Source organism: Macaca fascicularis, chromosome 9, assembly GCF_037993035.2.
Source record: "Macaca fascicularis isolate 582-1 chromosome 9, T2T-MFA8v1.1".
Lineage (NCBI taxonomy): Eukaryota > Metazoa > Chordata > Mammalia > Primates > Cercopithecidae > Macaca > Macaca fascicularis.
In genome coordinates, this window is record NC_088383.1 from 28,304,635 (window position 1) to 28,331,520 (window position 26,886).

The 26,886-nt window shown below is 39.8% G+C and overlaps 1 protein-coding gene across 5 annotated transcripts in view; it reads right to left on the reverse strand.

The window, feature by feature from the left end:
* Positions 1 to 6,554: 6,554 nt before the first annotated feature.
* Positions 6,555 to 26,886, reverse strand: part of MKX (mohawk homeobox) — a 75,333-nt gene continuing 55,001 nt past the window's right edge. For 3 of the 5 annotated variants that reach the window (XM_005564857.4, XM_065520442.1, XM_074001282.1), the window contains 2 exons: positions 9,202 to 9,235; positions 6,555 to 9,096 (listed from right to left, as the gene is read on the reverse strand). In XM_005564857.4, coding sequence (XP_005564914.3) covers positions 8,910 to 9,096; positions 9,202 to 9,235 — 221 coding nt within the window. In that variant the 3' untranslated portion in view covers positions 6,555 to 8,909. Of the gene's footprint in view, positions 9,097 to 9,201; positions 9,236 to 22,677; positions 23,104 to 26,886 lie in introns of those variants that run through there. The other 2 variants (XM_045399756.3, XM_015455690.4) reach the window with 2 other exon arrangements.

The following is a 26,886-nucleotide window of genomic DNA, read 5'->3' on the forward strand; positions in this document are numbered from 1 at the left end:
AGAGACACTTATGCATTGTTGGTGAAATTATAAACTAGTACAGCCATTATAGAGAACAGGACGAAGCTTCCTCAGAAAATTAAAACCGGAACTACCGTGTGATCCAGCAATCCCACTACTGAGTATATATCCAAGGGAAATAAAATCAGTATATCAAAAAGATAGCTGCACTTCCATGTTTATTGAACACTAATTATAATAGCCAAGATATGGAATCAAACTGTGTCCAACAATAAGTGGATGGACAAAGAAAATGTTTTTTATATATATATACACACACACACACACACACACACACATACACACACACATATATATACACACACACATTCAGCCATAAAAAAGAATGAAATCCTGTCATTTGCTGCAACATAGATGAACCTGGAAGACACCATATTAGGTGAAATAAGACAGGCACAGAAAGACATGATTTCATTCATATATGAAGTCCATTTAAAAAAATGTTCATATCATAGAAACAGAGAGTGGAACAGTAGTTACCAGAGACTGGAGAGGGAAGGGGGAAAGAAGAGGCTGGTCCGAGGTTGGTCACTGGGTACAAAGTGACAATTAGGAGGAATAAGTTCTGGTATTTGATTGCACAGGAGGGTAACATGCTTAACAGTAAGGTATTGCATGTTACAAAATAGCTAGAAGAGAGGCTTTTGAATGTTCTCACCACAAAGAAATGATAAATGCATGAAGTGATGGATACACTAACTACCCTTATTAAATCATTCTACAACATACATACATCGAAACATCAAGCTGTATCCCATAAATCTGTACAATTATAATGTATAAATTAGAAAAAAACTTGAGGCTGGGCACAGTGGCTCATGCCTACAATCCAATCACTTTGAGAGGCCAAGACAGGCGGATTGCTTGAGACCACAAGTTCAAGACCAGCCTGGGTAACATGGCAAAAACCTGACTCTACAAAAAATAAAAAAAAATTGTAGTCCCAGCTATTTAGGAGGGTGATGGGGGAGGATCACTTGCGCTTGAGAGGTTGAGGCAGTGAGCTGTGACTGTGCCACTGCACTCCAGCATGGGTGACATAGTAAGTCCCTGTCTCAAAGAAAAAAAAAACTTGAACAGGCACTGCCACAATATCCAAATATGACATATTAAAATCACCAATTAAATATCAATTAAATATTCATATTAAACAATATCAGTTTGTTCTTAATGTTAAATCATAAGATGCCTCTACAAATCTACTATGGAAGCTAAAACATTAACATCTGAAAATACCAAAATTAGCAAGTCTATGGAGCAACTAAGTCTCTCATATCTTGCTTTGGAGATGTAAACTGGTGTTACCAGCATGGAAAACTGTTTGATAATATCCACTACAATGGAACGTAACTCAAAAAGTCTAGCTCCAGTCTACCAGAAATGCATACATGAATTTACCCAAAGAAACATACGAGAATGTTTATAGAAGTGTTATTCATCATAGCCCCCCAAATGGAAAACCCACATATCCATCAACAGGAGGTTGTATAAATAATTTGTTTTATATTCACATAATGATGCAATTATATATAGCAATAAAGAGGAATGGATGCTACAAGAATAAATTCATGCAACAAGATGGATGAATCTCACAAATATAATATTGATCAAAAAGATAGAAATACGAATGTAACTCTATGATTCAATTTACTTTAATTTCACAACTAGGCAGAAGTCAGAAAAATAGTTACATCTGGGTAAGAGCTTCTGGAACACTTATAATGGTCCTAATCTTGATCTGGGTTTTGCTTTCACAATTATATTCTCTAGGTTAAAATTTGTTGAGTTGTACATTTATGGCTTGCAAATTTTTTACATTATAATTTAATAAAAAATGTTTAGGAAAATATTCAACATCCATTTATAATATAATATTTTAGTCAATCCAGAATGAAATAATATTGTCTTAAAATATGAAAAAGAATAATTCTCAAATCAATATCCATTACAGCATAAATATTTAAACACTAGAAGTGATTCCATTAAAGTGAGGAAAAACACAAGAGAGCTTACCATCTCTGTCATGAAAAATTGTTCTGGAAATATCAGTCAATACCACAAGGAAAGGAAAGGAATAGGGTATAAATATTAGAAAAGGATCAGTAAATTTTCATTATTTGGAAATAACATGATGGTATACCTCAAAGTTCAAGTGAAATATTTGGAATATTAATTTTTAAAAAAGAATCCTAATTAAGTGTCTGGCTAACAAAAGTAATATTAAAAAACCAATAGTTTGTCTGCAAACAAATGATAATTAAGATTAAACAAAAATGGAAAAACTACACTGACAGATGCAAGACAAAAATAAACACCAATGAATGAGATTAATGAGAAATAGGAAACAAAACTAAAACTCTACTGAGATCAAATGAAAGGAGAAAACTGAATAATAAAACTCAACATTGCAAAGTATAAACTCATCTATATATTCATGAACTCCACAAATGCCAACATTATTTTGGGGGCAGTAGGGATTTGATAATATAATGTATCATGTATATCCTTAAAAGTTAAGATGTAGAAAGAGCCAGGAAAATTCTGAGGAAGAATGATATTGAAGGATTTATACTCAGTACTATGGTAAGGGCCTGAGGAGGGCTCAGAAGCAAATACTGAGATCAGTGGATTATCCAGTAAACAGTTTTGAGACAGCCAGCTAGGTTGTCTTTTGCTGGGAGGATCAAGGAGAGAGCCAGATACCTAGCTTACTTCTTAGCCAAAATAAATCGCCAATGGATACAAGATTTAAATATACAAAAATAAATAATAAAACTGATAGTAGAAAACATGGATGAATCTTCTTACAATTTTGGCACTAACTATATGCCAGGTAGCATTGTAAGTACTTTATATATAATTAATTTAATCCTCACAACACTAAGAAGTAGATATTATTATCAACCATCTTTTGCAGATGAGGAAACTGAGACATAGACGGGTTAAGTGTGTTGTGCAAGGTAATAGAGCCAGTAAGCACAAGAGAAGTGACTTGAACCTCAGCAGTCTGGTTCCAGAGTGTATGCTCTGAGCTACCACATGACACTGCTTCTATGATGGCCAAATAGATGCAGTAGCATCCTATGTACCCTAAATATACACACAGACGAGGCTCAACTTTCCGAATTTCAAAATATGATAAGTGAAGTTAAAAAAAATCCTAGCAAAGTGGGAAAACACTTACAGCATATATTACAGACAAAGTACTAAATTTTCTTTAATATACGAAGAACTCATACAAATTACTTACAAATGGACAAGTAAAGGTAAAAAAGAAAGAAAAAGAAAAACATGAACAAGCAGTTTACTGAAAAGAAATACCAATAAGCTTAAGTGCAGCGCCACTCATCTTAAACAAGCACAAGTTAAAACAATGTTGAGACATCATTTTTATCAACCACATTGTCAACTATTGAAAAGTTTACTACTACTCAATGTTTTGACCAGGTTGAGGGAAAACAGGCATACCCTATTTTTGGAAGTGTAAATTGGTAGAATTTTAAAATACTAATTTGGTAACATTCATCAAAAAATTTAATGTGCTTATCTTTTGACCCATTAATTCCACTTCTAGCTATCTATTCCATAGATGTATAAGTGTCTGAAGACACATAGGCGTAAGAATGTTCATTGAGTCATTGTTTTTTTGTTTGTGGGTTTTTTTTTGTTTTTTTGTTTTTTGTTTGTCTGTTTTCTTTTTTTTTTTTTTTGAGACAGAGTCTCACTCTGTCACCTAGGCTGGAGTGCAGCGGCGTAATCTCAGCTCACTGCAACCTCCGCCTCCAGGGTTTGAGCGATTCTCCTGTCTCAGCCTCCCGAGTAGCTGGGACTTACAGGCGCTCACCACCACACCTGGCTAATTTTTTTGTACTTTTAGTAGAGATGGGGTTTCACTATGTTGGTCAGGCTGGCCTTGAACTCCTGGACCTTAAATGATCCACCGCCTCGGCTTCCCAAAGTGCTGGGATTATAGGTGTGAGCCACTGTGCCGGACCTGCATCATTGTTATCAGTGTTACTTAATGTGAATCAACTACATTGCTAAGAGCACTGTACATTCAGCTGACATTTTTTTTTTTCTTACAGAAAGACTTTCTTGACGAAGAAAGAAATCCATTTTGGTGCAAGCTCCTTATTCCAATGTGAAACAGCACTTTGAGTAGCACTAGTTTATAATAATTAAAAATTCAAAATAACCCAAAAGTTCATCAGTGGGCTATCTGCTAAATAAATTATAATAGATCCAAAAATAATAGATCCTCATGTAGGTGCTTTTCCTCTTTACCCTTCTATACTGTTTACATTTTTCTGCAATTAGCATAAATTACATCTATATTTTTTTAAAACACTTGTAATTTAAAATTTAAATTTTGTTTAAAAGTCAAGAATATCTGTCAGATTAGACTCAGTGTAGGTCAAATTTCTAGAAACTGGCTTTGGGTTACAATTTGTTGTAGAAGACCTAGTGAGACCATCTTACATGGGGTGAATTCCCATGGAGTCATTTGTGCAAAATGTAAAAACACCTCAGCATTTTGTTTTGTTTCCAAACTCAGAAATCTGTTTTTCCTCGCCTTGAGAGGAAAAGTTTATTGTGGCCAATTCACCCTTCTCCCAAACCAAAGTTTTAATCCATCTCTGAGATGGGTCCCAAAGCTCGGAGCGGTGAACTCAGGATTCTATTCCTGCAGTGTGGCAATCTATCTTCTAATTCTAATCATAATGGTTACAAAGAAGAACAGGACTGGCTGGGCGTGGTGGCTCACGCCTGTAATCCCAGCACTTTGAGAGGTCGAAGCGGGTGGATCACCTGAGGTCAGGAGTTCAAGACCAGCCTGGCCAACATGGTGAAACCCTGTGTCTACTAAAAATAAAAAATTAGCCAGGTGTGGTGGCACACAACCACACCTGTAGTCCCAGCTACTTGGGAGGCTAAGGCAGGAGAATTGTTTGAACCCAGGGGGCAGAGGTTGCAGTGAGCCGAGATCGCACCACTGTACTCCATAAGCCTAGGTGACAGAGTAAGGCTCTGTCTCAAGAAAAAAAAAAAAAAAAAAAAAAAAGAACAGGACCAAGAAATTCTTAGTGCTCACAAGGACCCAATGTTGGTGACCCTAACGCATATTTGACAGAGTCGAGGGGTCCTATATGCTTCACGGAAGCCACAGTTTATAGTGCCAAAAAGTGTGAGACATGAGGCCTTTCAGAGCTGTGTGGAATACGGTCATAATCGCTAACATTTGTACAGCGCCATGCAGTTTGTAAAGTGCTTTCATATCGACTGCCTCATTGACTCCCCACAACAGATCGTTGGAGTAGGTAAATTTCACAGATCTAATTTTATAGGTGCAAACAATGGGTATAGAAAGAAGGCTTATGTTTATTCCCCAAAGGTACTAAGAAGTGAAGTAGCAAAGCCAGAGCATGCCGGCCCAGGTTCTTACCACCACAACACACTGCCTTCCAAGGCACGACTTGCCTATGCCATCCCTGGCAGGACGGCCTGGGGGGCTTGCTCTGCTTCTCTGTGTTTATTTACATGCTGTGACACCGCTGAGCTGGATAAGTTTGAAAGCAGGCTATGGCTGTTGCCACTGTTTGTTAAACATTGCTACTTGGAGCAGACAGAGAACACAGGCAGCAGCTTGAGTTTTTCTTAGCCATCTTCAACAGTATCAAGCAGGACAAATAGAGGGAAAGCAATTCTTGGTTATCCCAAAGAAGGACGCGACCGCATGTATCGTGTTTTCTGCTGGAATGTCTGTTCTGCCTTAACTTTGCAACGCTTTATGCTTTTTGCCTGGAAATTCAAAGTGACGATGCTAAACTAATCTTCCTTGAAGGCCTTTCTAACTCTGATACCAACTTTCACCGTTGCACAGCAGCTTTTCTTGTCAGGCATCTCTCCCTCTCCACAGCTGTTTGTTAAACTACCCATTTCGTATGTTGCATTCATTTTAAATATTTCTACTTTCTTGTGCATAAAGCCTGGAGAGAGGAATTGTAACTACATAATAATACGTTCCAGCTACCAAGCACCTATTATCGGACAGACACTGTGGTAGGCACTTTATGTACTGTATTTTATCTCAATCTTATTGCAAACTCTAGAAGGTATAGCTCCTTACTCCCACTTTGCAGATGAAGAAACTAGGTAAGAATGACTAAGTAGTAAGGGACAAAGCTGAGATTCAAAGGTAGTTCTGTCTAGCTTCAAAGCCAAGGTTTTCTCTCCAGTGCAGAGCACACCACAAATAATGCTAATTGTATTAGTGAGGGAAAGAAGGTATTATGTGAAAATGCTCATTTTAAAGGTACGTATTTTAATAGTCAGCATCACACTCCCTCTTCCTCAGTCTTTAAAAGCTGGATTGGTGGCCTAAGGTGATGAAATTCAAACCTAATACAAATGCAGCACTCCCATATCATATCCCTTAACAGTCTAAGGAGAATTGCTGCAAATAATGGGCCCGTCTGTTCTACTGCTTCATCTACCTGCTCAGCTCTCAAAGGAAAACAAAATCCATACGATCATTGAGGTCTAGAAATTAACTTTTATTTTAAATCTGTCAAGAACTCCTGGCAGTTATTAATTTTATTAAAATGATTACATATGGCAAAACAAAGAATAGAGGTAATTCTATTTCTCTACAACATAAATTATGAGTTAGATTTTCAGCTGCCGGCTCAGCATTGTTCAAGATTCTTTTAAAGGGCTGGGGGGATTTTAATATCCAGAAAATGTTAAAGCAGCAAAAGAAAAAATAAATTAAAAAGTCATTGCAATTGGAGATATTGCCAAGGATGTGCTTATTATAAAGTCTTCTTGACATGTTAATTATAAAATCTTCCAACCTTTGGTATTAAAAAAAATCATGTGAATAGTTGTCCTATATTGCCTTGTCATCTATAATTTATAACAGAGAAGAAATTTGCTGATTTTTTAAAAAAGACGGCAAACATGAATCATGACTCATTCAAATAAAATACAACCAGCATTCATTCATCTAACTGAAATATGTCAAAACAAAAACACTTTTATTAACATATTTAATACCAGAATAACTTATAATAGTATGAAAAAGAGTGAAGTATTTGTCTTTAGTTTTCATTGACATGCTCACATTTTGGCAAAATTGTTTTGTAAAGATTCCAAAGTTTGTATCAGAGATCTCTAACTATTTAAGGATGCAAACCAAAAGAACTCATACTTCATCTGATCATACAGTCATAACTTATATATTTTGCTTTGCGCTTACTGTTACTGCAAACAGCAATTTAGAAAACAAAGTAAAAATATATATATACACAAAATATTTTTATATCAAATTATCTTCATTACACTAAATAAATCCAATCCCCAAATGCTATGTTACATGAAAAAGTGTCCTACAATTTATATCAAGACTGATACTGTCCGTCAACTAGAGCAGCCTTTGGTTTTAAAAGCATTTTGCAAAATAAAGAAAAATGTCACCACTTGGCTACACTATTGACCCTCATTCACACTGACAAAAATGCTTTCCAGTTTAAAAAAAAATAGATTACATACTCAGAAAAAAAAAATCCCATCATAAAAGAGTCAAACCGTTTTTACTTCTCTGTAGCACATACCCTCTGTTATATTTGGCATTTCCACTGTTTATTCAAGTTTCAAGTCTTCCCAAGCTGATTAGAATATTATTGTTTAGTTGAGAAAGATAGTCTTCTTTCTTGATATTGATTGTTCTCACTCAATGGTAGTCTAATTTAGAAACAAAATGTTTTCTTTCAATGCACGATTTCACTTCACTTTTACATTAATGTCCAACTTGGCAAAATTCAAACTGTTCAATGTTTTGTTTTCCATATGTTTTAAATTTAAAAATCAATTTTATGTATGCGTATGTATAGCCACACAGAGATACATTTCTTTCATTCTCTTGTTCTCGCTGCAATACAAATTGTCCATCAGCAATTGTAATTTGAAACGAATCAAATAAAAGATTTTTAGTCATACCATATGAACACAGTTTCCATCACAAAAAGACAGTGAGCTCTAATGCAAACAGGATTATGTTTTAAAACTACAGGTTTAGTTTTACACAGGAAAATTTTGAGTTATTTATATAATAAAGTTGTTTTTTTTTTTTTTAAACTTCAGCAGAACTTGAGAAAAAAATCCAGATTAATTCTAAAGGGCTTTGTGGTACTTTCCAACAGTGCTTGAAAAAAAGTTTTCCTGATCACCATGTATTCATTGAAATTTTAAATTAACTTGAAGGAATCACTTCTTAAATGTACAACGTTATGTGGATCGCTGCACCTTGAATTTTGGAAGTTTGTAACATATCAGATATGCAGGCAAGATACATGCATAAAAGTCTCACTGTCACTCTGAAAAGCACATTGAACAATTTTCAATACTGTAGACTTTTTTTAAAAGGAAGATTTCATTTGGGCTGAACAGATATCCAAGTTTTAACTTGTGAATTATTGAATGCATTTCAAGGGCTTTCAGCGATTCTGGTTTCAGTCCTGGAATGATTAGGTCCATCTGGAATGATGCACACAGGCTAATAAGCATATGGCGTTGGCATTTTGAGGCATAGCTGTTCAACTATGCCCACGTTGGAGCTTATTTTTGGGAGCAAGGCACTTACTGTAATGGTAATGCAGACATTTTATGCATAGTTTGAGTAACATAAAATAAGTTAATATTTTTGATTAAAATGAGTTTTTTATAATTTATATGTCTTTTACAGAAGCAACTAAATGATATATTTGGGATAATTAAAAATAAGAAGAGGTTTGGGAGAGAGTCATTTTCATCCCTGCTTTGGCTCTTAGGATGAGGGTTGACGAAAACACTGGAAAGAACATCCATTGGATCTGAAAAGCAACAAGCTCTTAAAACTGCTGCACCAGCGGCACTTTGACAGTCTTTACTTCTGCTATATGGGACGACTTCTGGATGATGCAGCTGGTAGTTCCCTGCAGTTTGTCCTTTCCCTGTGCAAGATTTGTTAAGGCCATAGCTGCGTTGATCTCCTTCCAATACGTGTCATCTTTGCTCGGTCCCTTTCTGTTAGCTGCACTGGAGTTAAGCAAAACAGAAAGTAAACGATCAAACTCACTGCAGTTTGCATTGAAAATGTCATCGCTGAAAAGCAGGCACGGCCAATGGGAACATTTTGCTCACCTGTCACCCTTATTGGATCCGTTTTCCAGAGTGTCTGTAAAGAAAAGCAAAAATTCAGTTATTTTTATTTTTTTCCTTTCTTTTCTCATCTCAGGAGTTTCATCACTAATGACCAGAAGTAAAAGTTCTTCAGGAAATATAGTTGAAAATTAGTTAGCTTTTAATAAAGATAAAGCAGTTTGTATTAAGATGAAAAAAATTGCAAAGGGGCAGAAATAAGATGACAGTGGGTAGTAAAGAATAAAAGGGAGCTCTCATAGCTATACAATAATCTGAAGTTATTTACTCTGAGAAATTGGGGCCTTTTGGATCAGGAGACAAGCAGCATAAGGAAAAAAGTGCTGACTGTGCCTGGGGCCAGGTTCTGGCCTTGCCCTACTATCCACCTGCAGTGTAACTTGGGGGCAGATTATGACCTCCCACAATGTCTGGGATTCAGTTCTCTAACTATCAAATCAGGGAGTTTTGGCTGGGCACAGTGGCTCATATCTGTAATCCCAGTACTTTGGGAGGCCAAGGCAGGGGGATTGCTTGAGCCTAGGAATTCGAGACCAGCCTGTGCTACATCGTGAGATCTCATCTCTACTAAAAATAAAAATAAAAATAGCTGGGTATGGTGGGTGTTCACCTGTATTCCCAGTTACTCAGGAGGCTGAGGTGGGAGGATGGCTTGAGCCCAGGGGTTGAAGCTGCAGTAAGCAGGGATTGTGCCACTGCACTCCAGCCTGGGCAATAAAGCAAGACCCTGTCTCTAAGAAAATTAAAATAAAAAACTGGGGGTTCTAGACAAACTTGGGGGTGCTTCTGGCTCAATGATTCTATAATTTCATGGTTATCAAATTTTCTTTTTTCTTTTTTCTTTTTTTTTTTGAGAAGGAGGCTTGCTGTGTTGCCCAGGCTGGAGTGCAATGGTATGATCTCGGCTCACTGCAACTTCCACCTCCCGGGTTCAAGCAATTCTCCTGCCTCAGGCTCCTGAGTAGCTGGGATTACAGGCACCTGCCACCATGCCTGGCTAATTTTTGTATTTTTAGTAGAAACAGGGTTTCACCATGTTAGTCAGGCTGATCTTGAACTCCTGACCTCCTGATCTGCCTGCCTCGACCTCCCACAGTGCTGGGATTACAGGTGTGAGCCACCGTGCCTGGCCAGTTATCACACATTTATTTCAGACAAAGGATGGGCAAATAGTTCCCTCTGCTAGTTAGCAAATGAGTAACAGACCCAATGGCGATAGCAATACAGGATTTCCTGGCATATTTATTAGAAGAAGCAGGCACCAGTCCTCAATTTCCAAAAGAACGCTTCCTCCTGCTGCTGCAGGAAATGAAAGTTAGGATGCTAGCTTTTGCTTCTACACTCACATCTTTGGTTTAGATTTGCTGCTTCACTCCGAACACGAATGTCTCTCAACACCACATAAATATAAAGAACCCACAAAAATGGGTTCTCGAGCTCCTTAGGCTAAAAGAATCTGGTATGAGTAACACAAAAATTTCCCTACTGAAGGGAAAGATGTAGGGGGGTGGTAGATAGGCTACTGGCGTGGCGTCCTAGCAAAGGAGTAGGGTTGAGACTCCAAAACCAGACAGTGGGTGAGCCCCTCTTCATCACCATCATCATCCACAACAATAATCAATATTACCGGGGAGCTACTGCAGGTGGCACTGTGCTCCACACAGGAAACTTGGAAGATGCAAGGCCCTCTGCTAGTTCTATGGCCTTTACAAAACTGTCTTTTCCTGCCCTTAGTCCTCTCCCTTCCTTTTACCCCACCTCCCATCCCCGCCAACCCAATATTTCTCACAATTTCTTTTTCTCTACACTGCTTAAGGATAGTTAGGAAATGCATCCTAATTTCCAATTCTGAGCTCTAAGAGAGTCACAGAACTAGAAGAGGTTTGAGAAGAGTAACGTCAACATGATCGTCATATAGTCTAAGCAGGGCAAAATTTCCCAGGGAAGAGGTGGTCAAGAGAAAACAAATGACATGACCATGAGGCAGCCAAGCTTCAATACCCTGTCTGAAGGAAAAGAATGGGGAAAACCTGCTGACATATCCTGAGTTCAGCCTTAAGGTGTAGACCACGAGACAATCATGGGTCACTCTGAGCTCTTTTCACAGCCCTTCACCTAAGGAACTTAAATAAACAAGGCGAACAAACAAAACAAAAGCATTTAGTGAACAAATGGCAAAGTGGTTGTGAAGAACACATGAGATCATGTGTGTCTGGCCCAGAATGGAACAACGAGTGTTAGTTCCCTTGGTCTCCTTTCACTGACTACTCAGGCAGCATTTTATAAGGTTTTAGGGATCCTTTGGGGGAAATAATTGGATCTGTGAACAGTTAGATCGTTACCTTCTGCAGCTCTGCCAGCTTCTGGCTCTTACAGGGTCAGCCTAGATGCTTAGCTATACCTCTGCTACTTTCCATAGTTTTGCAATTATAAAGTAACTCATGTAAATGCAGGAAAAGAATGATCATTGGTAATTTACAGAACTCTGATACTACTGATTTACAGATCATTTACTACGTGCCAGGCACAATTCTGAGCACTCCGTGGCCTAATTTATTTATGATTACTGACTTTGTGTATGGATAACAAGTCTCCACGGTATCTGTGAAGTCATTTTTTATCGAGTTCTATTCTCCTATCTGTAAATCTTCACTCAGTGAGGACAGAGACACGGTGCTACCAGAACAGAGAACAAGTCAAGGCTTTCGTCTGGGAGAAGGAAAGCCAGCAAATTGCACATTTCACAGAGGAAAAAAAAAAATGAGTTAGGCCTTTGCTCCATTTTGCCCACAAATTGCAACAATTCTGTTGCCAAAGTGAAGCAATAGGTTATGGAGATATTTATTCAATGGAAAGACTTGGCAAAAGCAGAGTAAGTTCCATGAGGCTTAAATAACGTTAGGGAAATAACAAAACATAATTTAGAGAAGACTATGTAACTGACGCTCTGGCTCCCAGATGAAGCCATCTCACATAGGCGAAGGAGACCAGAACCCGGTTCCCTACCTGAACTGTCAACCTCAGAGTGGTTACTGCACACACAAGAAGAAAGCCTGTGCCTATCAAATACGTTATGGGTTACAGAACCTGTCAGTGCATCAATGCCATCAATGTATGGAGCCTGCACGTGGAAGGAGAAGATGTAATTCATGGCTCAGGTCCACGGAGAGCCTCTATTTAGGATGAGGAGTTGACTTGCATGTCTTGCAGCATCGTGAGCGCCTGCCTGTGGCTAGCACTCCCTGTGGCTGACTCCTTGGACTTGTTCCACTGAGAAACATGTTTACTACAGCCAACTGTGAAATTATAAAATTCTGCTTACTCTTTGGGTGTATGTGTTTGACACTTTGGTGCCTATGAAAATACCTTTGAAGTGCAAAAACGTAGACTCAAATCCCCATGCAGGTATTCTTAATTAGGTTTTACAAATCTCAACAATGTACTACACAGGATTCGATACACTGAATTCTGTATTTTATTTTTCAGGCAGATGGGCACATTCAATGTCACTAGGTATAGATTGGGTTCCTTTCCAGTAACAGAAGAAAATTGTTTTACATCACACACTGGGGCCTTTCGGGAGGTGGGGAGCTGGGGGAGGGAAAGCATTAAGAGAAATGCCTAATGTCAATGACAAGTTGATGAGTGTAGCAAACCAACATGGCACATGTATACCTATGTAACAAACCTGCACGTTGTGCACATGTACCCTAGAACATAAAGAATAATACAATAAAAAAAGAATTTCTATTTAAAAAAAAGTAATGGAGAATAGACACATGTTGCTTCTCTATCAGTAGTCAGTGTGAAAACTGCATACAACAAAACTCAGTCTCAAAGACTGAAATCCACAAGGAAAAGCTGCTTACCACCACTTGGGAAGTGCCGGGGGTGGGCAGTCTCTGTGCCCAAAGTGCTTTTAGTTCAAAAAATGAATTGATGTTAGAAGGGCACGCTTTTCCTGAGGCTGTTACTGGTGGGCTGCCCAGTGTCACTTGGGTATTTTGTAGTCCAAGAGCCACCTCCTGTGGAGTAATGTGTGCTGGTTCCCAGAAAAGCCAAACCGGCAAAAGGAAGATAGCAAACAGAGCCCTTTGACTCTGAAACATTTGTGCTTTTTTTTAGGAAAGCAAGGACTCGAAAGATCTGGGAGACTGGGGAGATTTTTTTTTTTTTTTTCTATTTGTTGTGCTAAGATGAAATCTGGAGAAATGTCACAGTTTTTAGCGAACTGATATCATTTGAGGGGAATTCAGAAAATTTACAATCTTCTCATTATACTAACTGGCTGTATTAATGTTGTAATTTTTTTTTTTCTTATGCTCTTTCCCTTTGAAGTAAAAACTTATCAGCTCTTCTCTGGCTCAAGTGTGCTGTGTCTTGTGTCTTTTCAGCTCATGGTCAGTATTTGAGGTGCAGTGGGTCTGTGTACCCCACCCCTGGTGGTCATGGGGGTCCTGACACGTCTGTCCACTGCTGACAGGTGGTCTCACCGGCTCCACTCGAGAAGTGGCACCTAGTAGCTCCAGAAACAATCAGACAGGAGAGAGAAGGATCGTGCATGTTGCTGAAAGAGGGAAAACGCAAGTTGGAGCTAGCTCCTGGTATGTAGACTCTTGAGAGCAGTTCATTAGCATGCACAGACTCAGGGTCTGACTGCCCCACATTTGGCTCGGCTGTATCTCTTACTCTGCAAGTAGCTTGGCTCAGCCTCTCCAAAGTCTGAGCTAAAATGCCTCTTTAGATTCCAAGGTTCCAAAAATCAGCTACGCTGTCAATTATCATAAAAGCAACTGGTTGGCAGGAACGGCTTATTGAACCAGCCAAAAGAGCGTGTTTTAAGACGAAAAAAGAAAAGAAAAGAAAAAAAAAGAGGTGTGTAGTTAGGAAAATCTTGGATGCTGCAAAACCCAAACCATGTTGAAACTTAAAGTGGGGCTATCCTCAGTTTGGACATGTGTTTCCTTCTACGGTTAAGTAGAGAAAAAAATTATACAGAAAACCCAGTTCCAATGCAACTCGAGATATCTGAGCAAAAAGCTCTGCGGCCAACTGTGAAAAATGCAACTCAGAAGCACATCAATTCTGATGTATATTCCCGATGTTATATTTGTAGCCATAAAAAGAGACAAAAATGTGGCCAAATCTTTTTCTCTGAGGTTTTTAAAAAATTTAATAAATAGGCCCTAAAGGGAAAAATGTTTTTGTTTCACATATGCCACTGAAATGTAAATAAAATGAGGCGAGATTAAGAATTCAGGTTTTTAAATTAAACAATTGAAAAATTATATATGTTTCCCTAAATTAAAATGGAGGGAGTAGAAGAAAAAAAACTTTTGAGATCACGGAAAGGGAAGTAAATGAGTCAGTGAGAAATCATCACTGAAATAGCTCAGCCAAGGGGGAAAACAAAGACAGTCCACTAGGATTATTTGAGTGGGAAGAAGAAGCCACTCATATTTTAAAACAATAAAAGAAGGTACAGTTGTGCACCACCTAACGATAATTCGGTCAGTGACAAACCAGACATATGACAGTGGCCCAGAAGATTATAATGGAGCTGAAAAATTCCTGTCACCTAGTGACATCATAATGTGGTCGTGCCACACATTGCTCATGTGTTTGTGGTGATACTGGTGTAAAGAAACCTACTGAGGCCGGGCACAGTGGCTCACGCCTGTAATCCCAGCACTTTGGGAGACCAAGGCGGGTGGATCACTTGAGTTCAGGAGTTCAAGACCAGCGTGGCCAACATGGTGAAACCCTGTCTCTACTAAAAAATACAAAAACTTAGCCAAGCATGGTGTTGCATGCCTGTAATCCCAGCTACTCAGGAGGCTGAGGTGGGAGAAGCGCTGGAACCCGGGAGGTGGAGGTCGCAGTGAGCCAAGATCTCGCCATTGCACTCCAGTCTGGTGACGCAGCAGGACGCCATTGCAAAACAAACAAACAAACAAACAACAACACCTACTGAGCTGCTAAATGTATAAAGTGTAGCACATAAATTATGTACAGTACATAATACTTGGTAATAATAAATGACTATATTACTGGGTTTATGTATTTACTATATTTTTTATTGTTATTTGAGAGTGTGCTCCTTCAACTTATATTTCAAAAGTTAACTGTAGCCGGGCGCGGTGGCTCACGCCTGTAATCCTAGTACTTTGGGAGGCCGAGGTGGGCGAATCACTTGAGGCCAGGAGTTCAAAACCAATCTGGTCAACATGGTGAAACCCCATCTCTACTAAAAATACAAAAAAATTAGTTGGGTGTGGTGGCGGGTGCCTGTAATCCCAGCTACTTGGGAGGCTGAGGTGGAAGAATTGCTTGAACCCAGGAGGCAGAGGTTGCAGTGAGCCGAGATTGCGCCATTGCACTCCAGCCTGGGCAACAGAGCAAGACTACGTCTCAAAAAAAAAAAAAAGAAAGGTTAACTGTAAAACAGCCTCAGGCAGGCCCTTCAGGAGGAATTCCAGAAGAAGGCATTGCTATTATCGGAGATGACAGCTTCGTGCGTGTTATCGCCCCTGAAGACATGGAGGTGGAAGACAGTGATATTGACGAGCCTTACCCTGGGCAGGCCTAGGCTAATGTGTGTGTTTGTGGCTTAGTTTTTAACAAAAGTGTTTAGAAAGTAAAAATAAGAAATGAAAAATTTTAATAACAGGAAAAAGTTTACAGAATAGGACATAAAGAAAATATTTTCATACAGCTGTCCAATGTGTTTGTGTTTTAAGCTAAGTGTTATTACAAAAGAGTCAAAACGTTTTTTTAAAAAGCTTATAAAGTAAAAAGTAACAGTAAGCTAAGATTAATTTATTATAGAAGAAAAAAATTTTTAAATAAATTTAGGGTGGCCTAAGTGTTGAGTGTTTATAAAGTCTACAGTAATGTAGAGTAACGTCCTAGGCCTTCACATTCACTCACCACTCACTCACTCACTCACCCAAAGCAACTTCCAGCCTTGCAAGCTCCGTTCATGGTAAGTGCCTTATACAAGTGCATATTTTTTTTATTTTTTACCAGCAGTCCTAAACCTTTTTGGCACCAGGGCCTGGTTTTGTGGAAGACCATTTTCCCACAGACCAGGGAGGGAGGCAGTTTCAGGATAAAACTGTTCTACCTCGGATCATCAGGCATTAGTTAGATTCTCATAAGAAGCGCACAACCAACCAGGCGCAGTGGCTCGTGCTTGTAATCCCAGCACTGTGGGAGGCCGAGGAGGGTGGATCACAAGATCAGGAGTGTGAGACCAGCCTGGCCAACACAGTGAAACCCCATCTCTACTAACAATACAAAAATTAGCTGGGTGTGGTGGCAGGCACCTGTAATCCCAGCTACTTGGGAGGCTGAGGCAGGAGAATCGCTTGAATCCGGGAGGTGGAGGTGGCAGTTAGCCAATATCTCATCGCACCACTGCACTCCAGCCTGGGCAACAGAGCTAGACTCAGTCTCAAAAAAACAAAAAAAGAAAAGAAAAAAAAGAAAGAGAAGTGCACAACTACACGCGCAGTTCACAATAGGGTTCGCGCTCCTGTGAGAATCTAACACCAGCGCTGATCTGACAGGAGGTGGAGCTCAGATGGTAATGTGAGCAATGGGGAGCAGCTGTAAATACAGATAAAGCTGCTTATGCAGCTCCTGCTATGGAGCCTGGACTGCTACCGGTCTGTGGCCTGGGGGTGAGGGGCCCCTGTTTTATACCATACTTTACTGTGTCTTTTCTATGTGAAGGTATGTTTAGATACATATATATATATATTTTACTTCATTGTACTACTTTTCTACCCTTTGAGAAAACCCAATTAATACGTAAAACATTTCTTCTAGTGAGTAGGAATTACTTTCTATATTTTTAAAGTATTCATTATTATAAGACTCCCAAAGGAAATCAGGTCCCATTTCTGTTAACTCTTTTTTTTTTTTTTTTTTTTTTGTACTTTAAGTTCTAGGGTACATGTGCACAACGTGCAGGTTTGTTACATATGTGTACATGTGGCATGTTGGTGTGCTGCACCCATTAACTCGTCATTTACATTAGGCATATCTCCTAATGCTATCTCTCCCCCCTCCCCCCTCCCCACAATAGGATCCAGTGTGTGATGTTCCCCACCCTGTGTCCAAGTGATCTCATTGTTCAATTCCCACCTATGAGTGAGAACATGCAGTATTTGGTTTTCTGTTCTTGCGATAGTTTGCTGAGAATGATGGTTTCCAGCTGCATCCATGTCCCTACAAAGGACACAAACTCACCCTTTTTTATGGCTGCATAGTATTCCATGGTGTATATGTGCCACATTTTCTTAATCCAGTCTGTCACTGATGGACATTTGGGTTGATTCCAAGTCTTTGCTATTGTGAATAGTGCCGCAATAAACATACGTGTGCATGTGTCTTTGTAGCAGCATGACTTATAATCCTTTGAGTATATCCCCAGTAATGGGATGGCTGGGTCAAATGGTATTTCTAGTTCTAGATCCTTGAGGAATCGCCATACTGTTTTCCACAATGGTTGAACTAGTTTACAGTCCCACCAACAGTGTAAAAGTGTTCCTATTTCTCCACATCCTCTCCAGCACCTGTTTCCTGATTTTTTAATGATTGCCATTCTAACTGGTGTGAGACAGTATCTCATTGTGGTTTTGGTTTGCATTTCTCTGATGGCGAGGGATGATGAGCATTTTTTCCTATGTCTGTTGGCTGTATGAATGTCTTCTTTTGAGAAGTGTCTGTTCATATCCTTTGCCCACTTTTTGATGGGGTTGTTTGTTTTTTTCTTGTAAATTTGACTGAGTTCTTTATAGGTTCTGGATATTAGCCCTTTGTCAGATGAGTAGATGCCAAAATTTTCTCCCATTCTGTAGGTTGCCTGTTCATTCTGATGGTAGTTTCTTTTAGATACATATTTTTAATGCTTACCATTGGCTCCGATTGCCTACAGTAGTCAGTATAGTAATCTACTGTACAGGTTTGTAGTCTAGGATACATTGTAGTCCAGGATACTGCCTGATGATACATTTGCATTTCTTAGAGCACATCCCTGTTGTTAAGCAACACATGACTATATTCACCTTGCTCATGAGGCCTGGCCTAGTGCCCTTGCAGAGCAATTAAAAATCTGGGGCCTGTGATAATGATCCAAAGCAAGTCAGAGCTCCAGATGCTTGAAAACTGTGCTTCTGCACACCTGTTAAGTTTGGGGGCCATTACTTTGATAGCAGGTGTGCAGAACCTGCGTCTAGTGTGTTATTGACCTCAGAAATCCAGAGAGCCTCTGGGGGTACCAGATCAGTTTCTGGAGTTATTCACATACTTGGAACAACTGAGGATAAGAACAAGACTCTGGTGAGTATGGCAGGTATAAAACCTCAGTGAAGATTCTGAAATACCAATTGCTGTGAAGTTGCAGTGCCTTACCAAATGACCCCCAGGGCTCACAAGCAATCCCCAGGGCTCCCTGCTCACATGGCTACAGTCTCCATCTCTACTTTTTCATACCTGGAGACTGAAGCTGGGCTTCCACACCCCTCTACAAATTGGTTCTACAGTGACTATACAGTTCTTTCTTTTTATAAATAGCATTCATTGGTTGGATACAGCAGCTTATGCTTGTAATCCTAGCACTTTGAGAGACCGAGGCAGGAGGATTGCTTGAGCCCAAGAGTTTGAGACCAGCCTGGGCAACATATATGGTGAGACTTTGTGTCTATTAAAATTTTTTAAAATTAGCCAGGCATGGTGGTGTGTGTCTGTAGTCCCAGCTACTCGGAAGGCCGAGGTGGGAGGATCACTTGAGCCTAGGAGGTCAAGGCTGCAGTGAGCTGAGATCATGCCACTGCACTCAGGCCTGGGTGACAGAATGAGACCCTGTCCGAAAAAAAAAAAAAATATATATATATATATACACACACACACACACACACACGCATGCACATAAATATATAGCATTTGTTGTTTTTTTTTAAATAAGAAAGTAATACAGCTTCCCTGCAGAAAATCTAAGAAAAAGTGTAAAATAGAAAATAAGGGGCAATCAGGGATAATTAATATTAACATTTGGATATATGGCCTTCCAAACAAGTATTATACACATTTTTTTAAATGGCATCATTCTGGACATGTGTTACAACCTGCTACTGAACTTCCATGTTCACCTTACCTTCTGTTAATAAATAAGACAGTAATTCACCCTTTGGCCTTTCCCAATGTGGCAGTGGGTTTTGCCTGTAAAATAGAAACAGCCTGAAAGAATTCAAAATCCAGCTCCATCCAACTTAAACTTGAATATTAAGCAGTGCAAATGTTGCAAGAAGGAGTTATCTTTAAAATAACCAGGGACTGGTTTTGTAGAAGACAGTTTTTTCACAGAGCAGGGAGTGGGGTGTTTGAGATGAAACGGTTCCACCTCAGATCATCAGGCATTAGTTAGATTCTCGTAAGGAGTTCACAACCTACATCCCTTATATGCACAGTTCACAATAGGGTTCATGCTCCTATGAGAATCTAATGCTGCTGCTAATATTTATTGTATGCTTATTCTTATGCCAGGCACTATGCCAGAAACTCTACAAATGTGATCTGATTAAATGCCTGCAATGACCCTGTGTGATAGCACCACCACCCTTATTTACAAATGACACTGTAGCTTAGAGGGGTCCAGGAACTTGCACCTTTGCAAGCTGTGAGACTCAGCACGAGGTCCCCTGGCCCTGAAGGTCTTGTTTTTAACCCCTGCATGGCACTATCCAAGTAACCTCTGTCAATAAAGCCACCTGCAAAGACCGTGGCAAGACTTAATGCATAGTATACATAGAAAGCCTATGGCAGTAGAACCTATTAAAAACGGATTAAACTTCTCTGTACTTTTTGCTAGGATTTTAGACCACAAAGAGACCAAAACCAGATTTTTTTCTCCTTATGATTTAATATGTAATATCAAGGAATCTGTCCAAATTGTAGAATAGGGAATTCAAGTCAGTTGTCTTGAGATCTTCTTTATACTTTCAGTAGAGTGATTTCTTTTGGATTTTTGTTTTGTTTTGCTTTGCTTTTTGTTTGTTTGTTTGTTTGTTTTTGAGACGGAGTCTTGCTCTGTCTCCCAGGCTGGAGTGCAGGGGCGTGATCTTGGCTCACTGCAACCTCTGCCTCCCGGGGTTCACACCATTCTCCTGCCTCAGCCTCCTGAGTAGCTGGGACTACAGGCGCCCGCCACCACGCCCGGCTAATTTTTTTTTTGTATTTTTAGTAGAGATGGGGTTTCACTGTGTTAGCCAGGATGGTGTCGACCTTCTGACCTTGTGATCTGCCTGCCTTGGCCTCCCAAAGTGCTGGGATTACAGGCGTGAGCCACTGCGCCCGGCCCAGTAGAGTGATTTCTAATCGATGTGTGTGTGATATCCCTATAACTACTCCTCTATAGCCCTGAGTGAATGACTGCTAAACAGTTCCTAGGCGTCACTTTTAGAGGAAAAGTGCTGTGTCACTTTTACAGGAAATTTTTGTGGTTATCCTCTCTTTGGGACAGTTAGAGCTTTTGAATGAGTAAAGATAAATCATTCTAAGTGATATTTGCCAGAAAAGGAAGTAAAGGAAAACCACCCAACAACCCATAACACTTATTTGTTGATGACCAGACTGCTTCTACCAGTCCCGCTGACCAAAGTGAGTTTGACTCTAAAACTCTGGCATGACAGGAAGAGACTGCAACTAAAGCCTGGTGAAAGTCAAGGCTACTGAAGATAAAAGGGTTATTAGAAGCCTGGATTTTATGGGTCTGGAGATAAGAGAGCTTTGGAAGCTTTCTAAGTGGTGAGAAGTGAATAATGAATAATAGATGAATAAAATGAAACCCACCCCATATTCATGGATGGACTTAGTATTTTTTTTCTTCTTGTAATAGACTAGCTGAATTAGTTATCCTGGGAGTATAAAGAATGAGAGGCGTCTAAAATTATTTCAGAATTTGAAGAAAGAAAGAGAGAGAGAGAGAAAGAAAGAAAGAAAGAAGAGAAGCGAAGAGAAGAGAAGAGAAAAAGAAAAGAAAAGAAAAGTCTTTTCTTTCTTCTGAGACAGTCTTACTCCGTCACTCAGGCTGGAGTGCAGTGGCGTGATCTCGGCTCACTTCAACCTCCTCCTCCTGGGTTCAAGCGATTCTCCTGCCTCAGCTTCCCGAGTAGCTGGGATTATAGGCGCCTGCCACCATGCCTGGCTAATTTTTGTTTTTTTAGTAGAGATGGGGTTTCATCATGTTGGCCAGGCTGGTCTCAAACTCTCAACCTCAGGTGATCCGCCCACCTTGGCCTCCCAAAGTGTTGGGATTATCGGCATGAGCCACTGCGCCCGGCCAACTCTTTTCCAAAAATAAAGCCAACGTTGCCTCCAGCCATGACTTCCATATTCTGGCCAGAGATTCTTTTCCTTTCTGCCACCGCTTATGTGGGCTGGCCCCTCTTGATGGCTAATGACACCCAGATGTCCTGGATCCACAGGGTCCTTACCTTCAACTGCCTTTCTGTCAATGCATAGTCCCCTCAACTAGCTACTGCCAGAAAATAAAAATTGAAAGCCACAGCTCGCTTGCTTGCTTGCTTGCTTTCTTTCTTTCTTTCTTTCTTTCTTTCTTTCTTTCTTTCTTTCTTTCTTTCTTTCTTTCTTTCTTTTCTTTCTTTTTCTTTCTTTTTCTTTCTTTCTTTCTTTCTTTCTTTCTTTCTTTCTTTCTTTCTTTCTTTCTTTCTTTCTTTCTTTCTTTCTCTCTTTCTCTCTTTCTCTCTTTCTCTCTTTCTCTCTTTCTCTTTCTCTTTTCTTTTCTTTTCTTTTCTTTTTTGAAACGGAGTCTCGCTCTGTCGTCCAGGCTGGAGTGCAGTGGCACGATCTTGGTTCACTGCAACCTCCACTTCCTGGGTTCAAGTAATTCTCCTGCCTCAGCCTCCTAAGTAGCTGGAATTACAGGCACGCACCACCTCGCTCAGCTATTTTTTGTATTTTTAGTAGAAACAGGGTTTCACCATGTTGTTCAGGCTGGTCTCAAACACCTGACCTAGTGATCCACCAGCCTCGGCCTCCCAAAGTGCTGGGATTACAGGTATGAGCCATTGCACCCAGCCCACACCTCTCTATTTTGAACCAATAGTGAAGAGCTCCCTGGTTAAGATGGGGCTATTTCATATCTCAAAGCTCTCAGGCTAGGTTATAATTCCATTAAGAACAACGATAGGACATCTTTCTTTCTGCAGGAGTACCAATGCCTTGGGTAGACCTGTGAAAGTGCTGCTTGGCTCCTTATGTTAGGGAGCTACTGCCCTGGCTGGTGGCTCTTTAGTCATTTCCTGATGTTTCTTTTTTCTGGTAAAATGCACAGCTCTTCTGGCCCCATCAGTCTGGGCCAGTGGAGGTGCAGGAAGTGGGACTTGTAACTTAAAAGTAGCTGTTCAGAATAAACAGAACACCACCCAATGATCATGTTTCAATTCACTTTTAATCTTATTCACTAAGCACATTAAATATTCTTGATGCTAAGTCATTCAGCATAGTCCCATCTTCCAAGATTGCTCCTCTGTGATCTCAAAGGCTCCATCTTCCCCAAGTTTAAAACGTTCAGCCTGAAATTTCACTTTGAAGATTTGAATGTAGTCTATGGGGAGGCCAGGGTCGGCGGGGGTTCAGAAAGGGGATCTGGAAATGTTAAGTATTCTCGTTTCTATTCTTGGCTCTTGGTATTCTCCACGAGGGTGGTCTGGAGGGAGCCTTAGAGGCTGTGTAGTGTAATGGTCAGAGCTCAGACTCCAGACCTAGACAGCATGAGCTGCACCCCTGCTCTCTCACTTAGCATCCACGTGCCAAGCTGGCCAGCTGCTTGACTTCTCTGTGTTTCATCTTTATCACCTATTAAACGAGGATAATAGTACCGGAGTCATAGGGTAGTTATGTGGACCACATGAGTTCATATTTTATAAAACACTTAGAAGACAGCTTGAGCACATATACCAAGCACTATAGAAGTCCTCGTTAAAAAAAAGAAAAAGTTTACCTCCCTTCTCACTTTAATTTTCTACATCTAGAAAATGGAATTAAATGCAGTCACCAGAAAAATTAGTGTTATTCGATGATTTAATATGAAAACCATTATGTAAGGAGAAAATATTTAACTCTGGGCAAAAGCCCATCAGCTCAGATTAATGGATTAAGTGTGCAGAATCTATCATCTTCAAAGACAAAAATGGCTTTTCTGATGGTCTTTTGTGCCAAAACACCACAACATGCCAAGACAAAGAGACCTGGAGCCACATTAAAGAATATCTATTAGCTTTAAGTATCTAATGGATTTTGTTACTTCATTTTCTCAGGGGGAATATTGGAGATGTTACCCAAAGTGTTTCATCCATGAAACCTAGATTTCCAGCCAAAGTCTCAGAAAATGAACTCCTAACTATACATGAATAAGTTCTGTGTGTGCTTATATGTTGCAAAGAGCATTAATTGTTTATAAAAGCACTCCTTTTTACATGCAGGTTGGGCTACTAGTTCTGAAACCTAAATGCATTTATAGTGCTTCTTAGCTAAACCTTAATTTTGTCCCCACATCTTAATATTGATATTCATCCTTTCAGTTCTATAGCACAAGGTTTATTCCTCCCAAGATTCACTTTACAGTTACCACACTGCCGTTTTGGAAGGGTTGACTTGTTAATAAATATACAGCTGCATGGTGTTAGGCTACAAACGACTAATATGACTTCAGCAAAAAAAAAAAAAAAAAAAAAAGACTCTTTAAACGGAAAAAATGTGCATTCATGATCTGGAAAGTCTGGCTCCTCCATCTATTTTCAAACTCCTCAGTATCTCTAAAAAACCATCAAAAAGTATTTTTCCTTTGATACATGAACTGTAGTGTATCTTTGAATTGGCTCATATTATTGCTATGCTTTACAAATTCTTCAAATTACCGTCTCCAGAAATGACACTTCAGACTAGGAGATCTCCGTGTTAAACCTGTCTGAATGATTAACACCAGAAATGACACAATGAGAGAGGTGACGCTCACAAACTTCTTGGCTCTTTCACAAGATCAGCAAATGGCAGTTTCTCTACTCACTGTTCATCTGCTGTATTTACTACTAGAAAAAACCCCCCACATTTTAGATATAAGATGAATACTATTACCAGTCTTTCTTCTACATTTCAAATACGCTTCAATGTTCTGAATAAACTTAAACCTTAAAACTGTACTTGGCATGTCAGTGTTCTAGGTTCACACATTTCTATGTTTAAAGGTTCTGCAATCTTCTGCTTTTAATTTAGGAACAGTATTTAAAGCCTAAACTAGGGTGGAGGTATACTTTGAAATGAAAATGGGGAAGATTTCTGCTGATGGTATTGAAGGGCATAAGTTAAAAAAGAACTGTGAATAAAGGCAGGGTAAAAGTCCTTGTCCGTGGGAAGGTGGCTGGAGCTAGGTTACAGAGCACCCCTAGTCTAGTGGTCCTCCCATGACCCCTTTTGACCAAAAGAACACTAAATAACTCCTCTCCACTTTAAATCTTGCTGAGAGATCTACTCTAAATTTTGCCCAGGGATGTACATCCCAAACCAAGAAGCAATGTAACCTCCAAAGAAAAGGGAAGAGACTGGTCACCTCTACTTTTCAATGAGAACAACTCTGCTCCTAGAGAAAGATTCCCTGCCTAGGAGAACCAGTTCTGGCTGAAGGAAGCCACGTGTGGGTGACTGGGGACAGCTCTTGCTAACTGGAAGCATCTGATTATGTTCCTTTCCTATTAATCTATTAAATATACACTTATTAAATTTCAATGGCATACAGATCCTTTTTCTACGATTACCACCTAAACAGAATACAAGAGATTGCTAGAAAAAAGTAACTGATAAATTGCTTAAACCTAACAAGTCGGTTGGGCGTGGTGGCGTGCACCTGTAATCCCAGCTACTCAGGAGGCTGAGGCCAGAGATTCGTTTGAACCCAGGAGGCAGAGGTTGCAGTGAGCTGAGATTGTGCCACTACACTCCAGCCTGGGCAACAGAGCGAGATTCCATCTCAAAAAACAAAAACAAAAACAAAACCCTAACAAGTTGATCTTTTGGGAGGAAAATAAAAAAACATTTCATAGATCCAAAACCACCTGCTCATACAGTATTTGTCTGAGGCACTGGATTCGTCCTAGGCCCATGGGAACATAGTGGACTCACTAAGTACATGACCTTGGAGGAGTTATTTACGCACACTATATCTAGGTTTTTCCATCTATAAAATGGGGATCATTGTAACACCTACTTCGTACGGTTGCTGTGAGGATAAAATGAGGTATTAAATGGAAAGCTCTTGAAACAGTGCCCAGCACATAGGAAGGGCTGTGGCACTATGCTTCCTGACTTGAAGAAGTCAGGGTGCAAATCATCCTTTGTTAGGCAAGGGGCCACTCCAAGCTCTACAAAGGTACTAAGCCCCCTACTGGGTCTCTCCTGTCATACCTTAGGCCTTGATATAGTTCGCCTGTGTTCCCAAATCTCATCTTGAATTACAATCCCCATAATCCCCACATGTCGAGGGAGGGATCCAGTGAGAAGTGATCAGATCATGGGGGTGGTTTCCCCCATGCTGTTCTCGTGATAGTGCGGGAACTCTCATGAGATCTGATAGTTTTATAAGGCAGTTTTCCCTGCTCTTGCTCACTCTTCTCTCTCCTGCTGCCTTGTGAAGAAGGTGCCTGCTTCTCCTTCTGCCATGATTGTAAATTTCCTGAGGCCTCCCCTGCTACACAGAATTGTGAGTCAATTAAACCTCCTTTGTTTATAAATGACCCAGTTTCAGGTAGTATCTTTATAGGAGTGTACGAATGGACTAATACAGGCCTCTTACTCATTTTCTTAGGATGCTCTAGAGAAGAGAATACAATTCTCTGGGGAAGTCTTCAAAGGGGAAGGTTTCTGGATCCCATCTCTGAGATTGTGTTCAGGTAGGTCATGGCTATGGCACTTGAACAAGCTCCTCAGGTGTTCTGATGCTGACGATGAAGGGGCTGCCCTATGAGAACTATGGTGTGGAGCATTAGAAATGGACTGTTTTAGTAAAGAACTATGCTGGAATTCCTGGTGTTCACTCAAGTATAGCAGCACAAGGCACTCTTACCTTGTCATAGTAAAATATATATACATATTATTGGATTTCTAATATTCCAGCAAGGGTCAACCAGCCATCTTAAGCCTGTATTGAATGAACCAAGATTTTTTTGTAATAATTTCAACTACTATTTTAAATTCAGGAGGTACATATGCAGGTTTGTTATACAGGTATATTGTGTGATGCTAAGGTTTGGGGTATGAATGATCCTGTCACTCAGATAGTGAGCACAGAACCCAATAGGCAGCTTTTTAGCCTTTGCCCTCCCTCACTCCACCTTTTTGGAGTCTCCAGTGCTTATTGTTTCCTTCTTTGTGTCTATGTGTACTCAATGCTTAGCTCTCATGTATAAATGAGAACATGTGGTATTTGATTTTTTGTTCCTGTGTTAATTTACTTAGGATACTGGCCTCCAGCTGCAGTATCTATATCTTTATTATATCTATATCTATATCTAACTTAACTATATCTTAAGTTAAGATATAACTTAACTCTTTTTTATGACTGTGTAGTGTTCCATTGTGTATATGTAC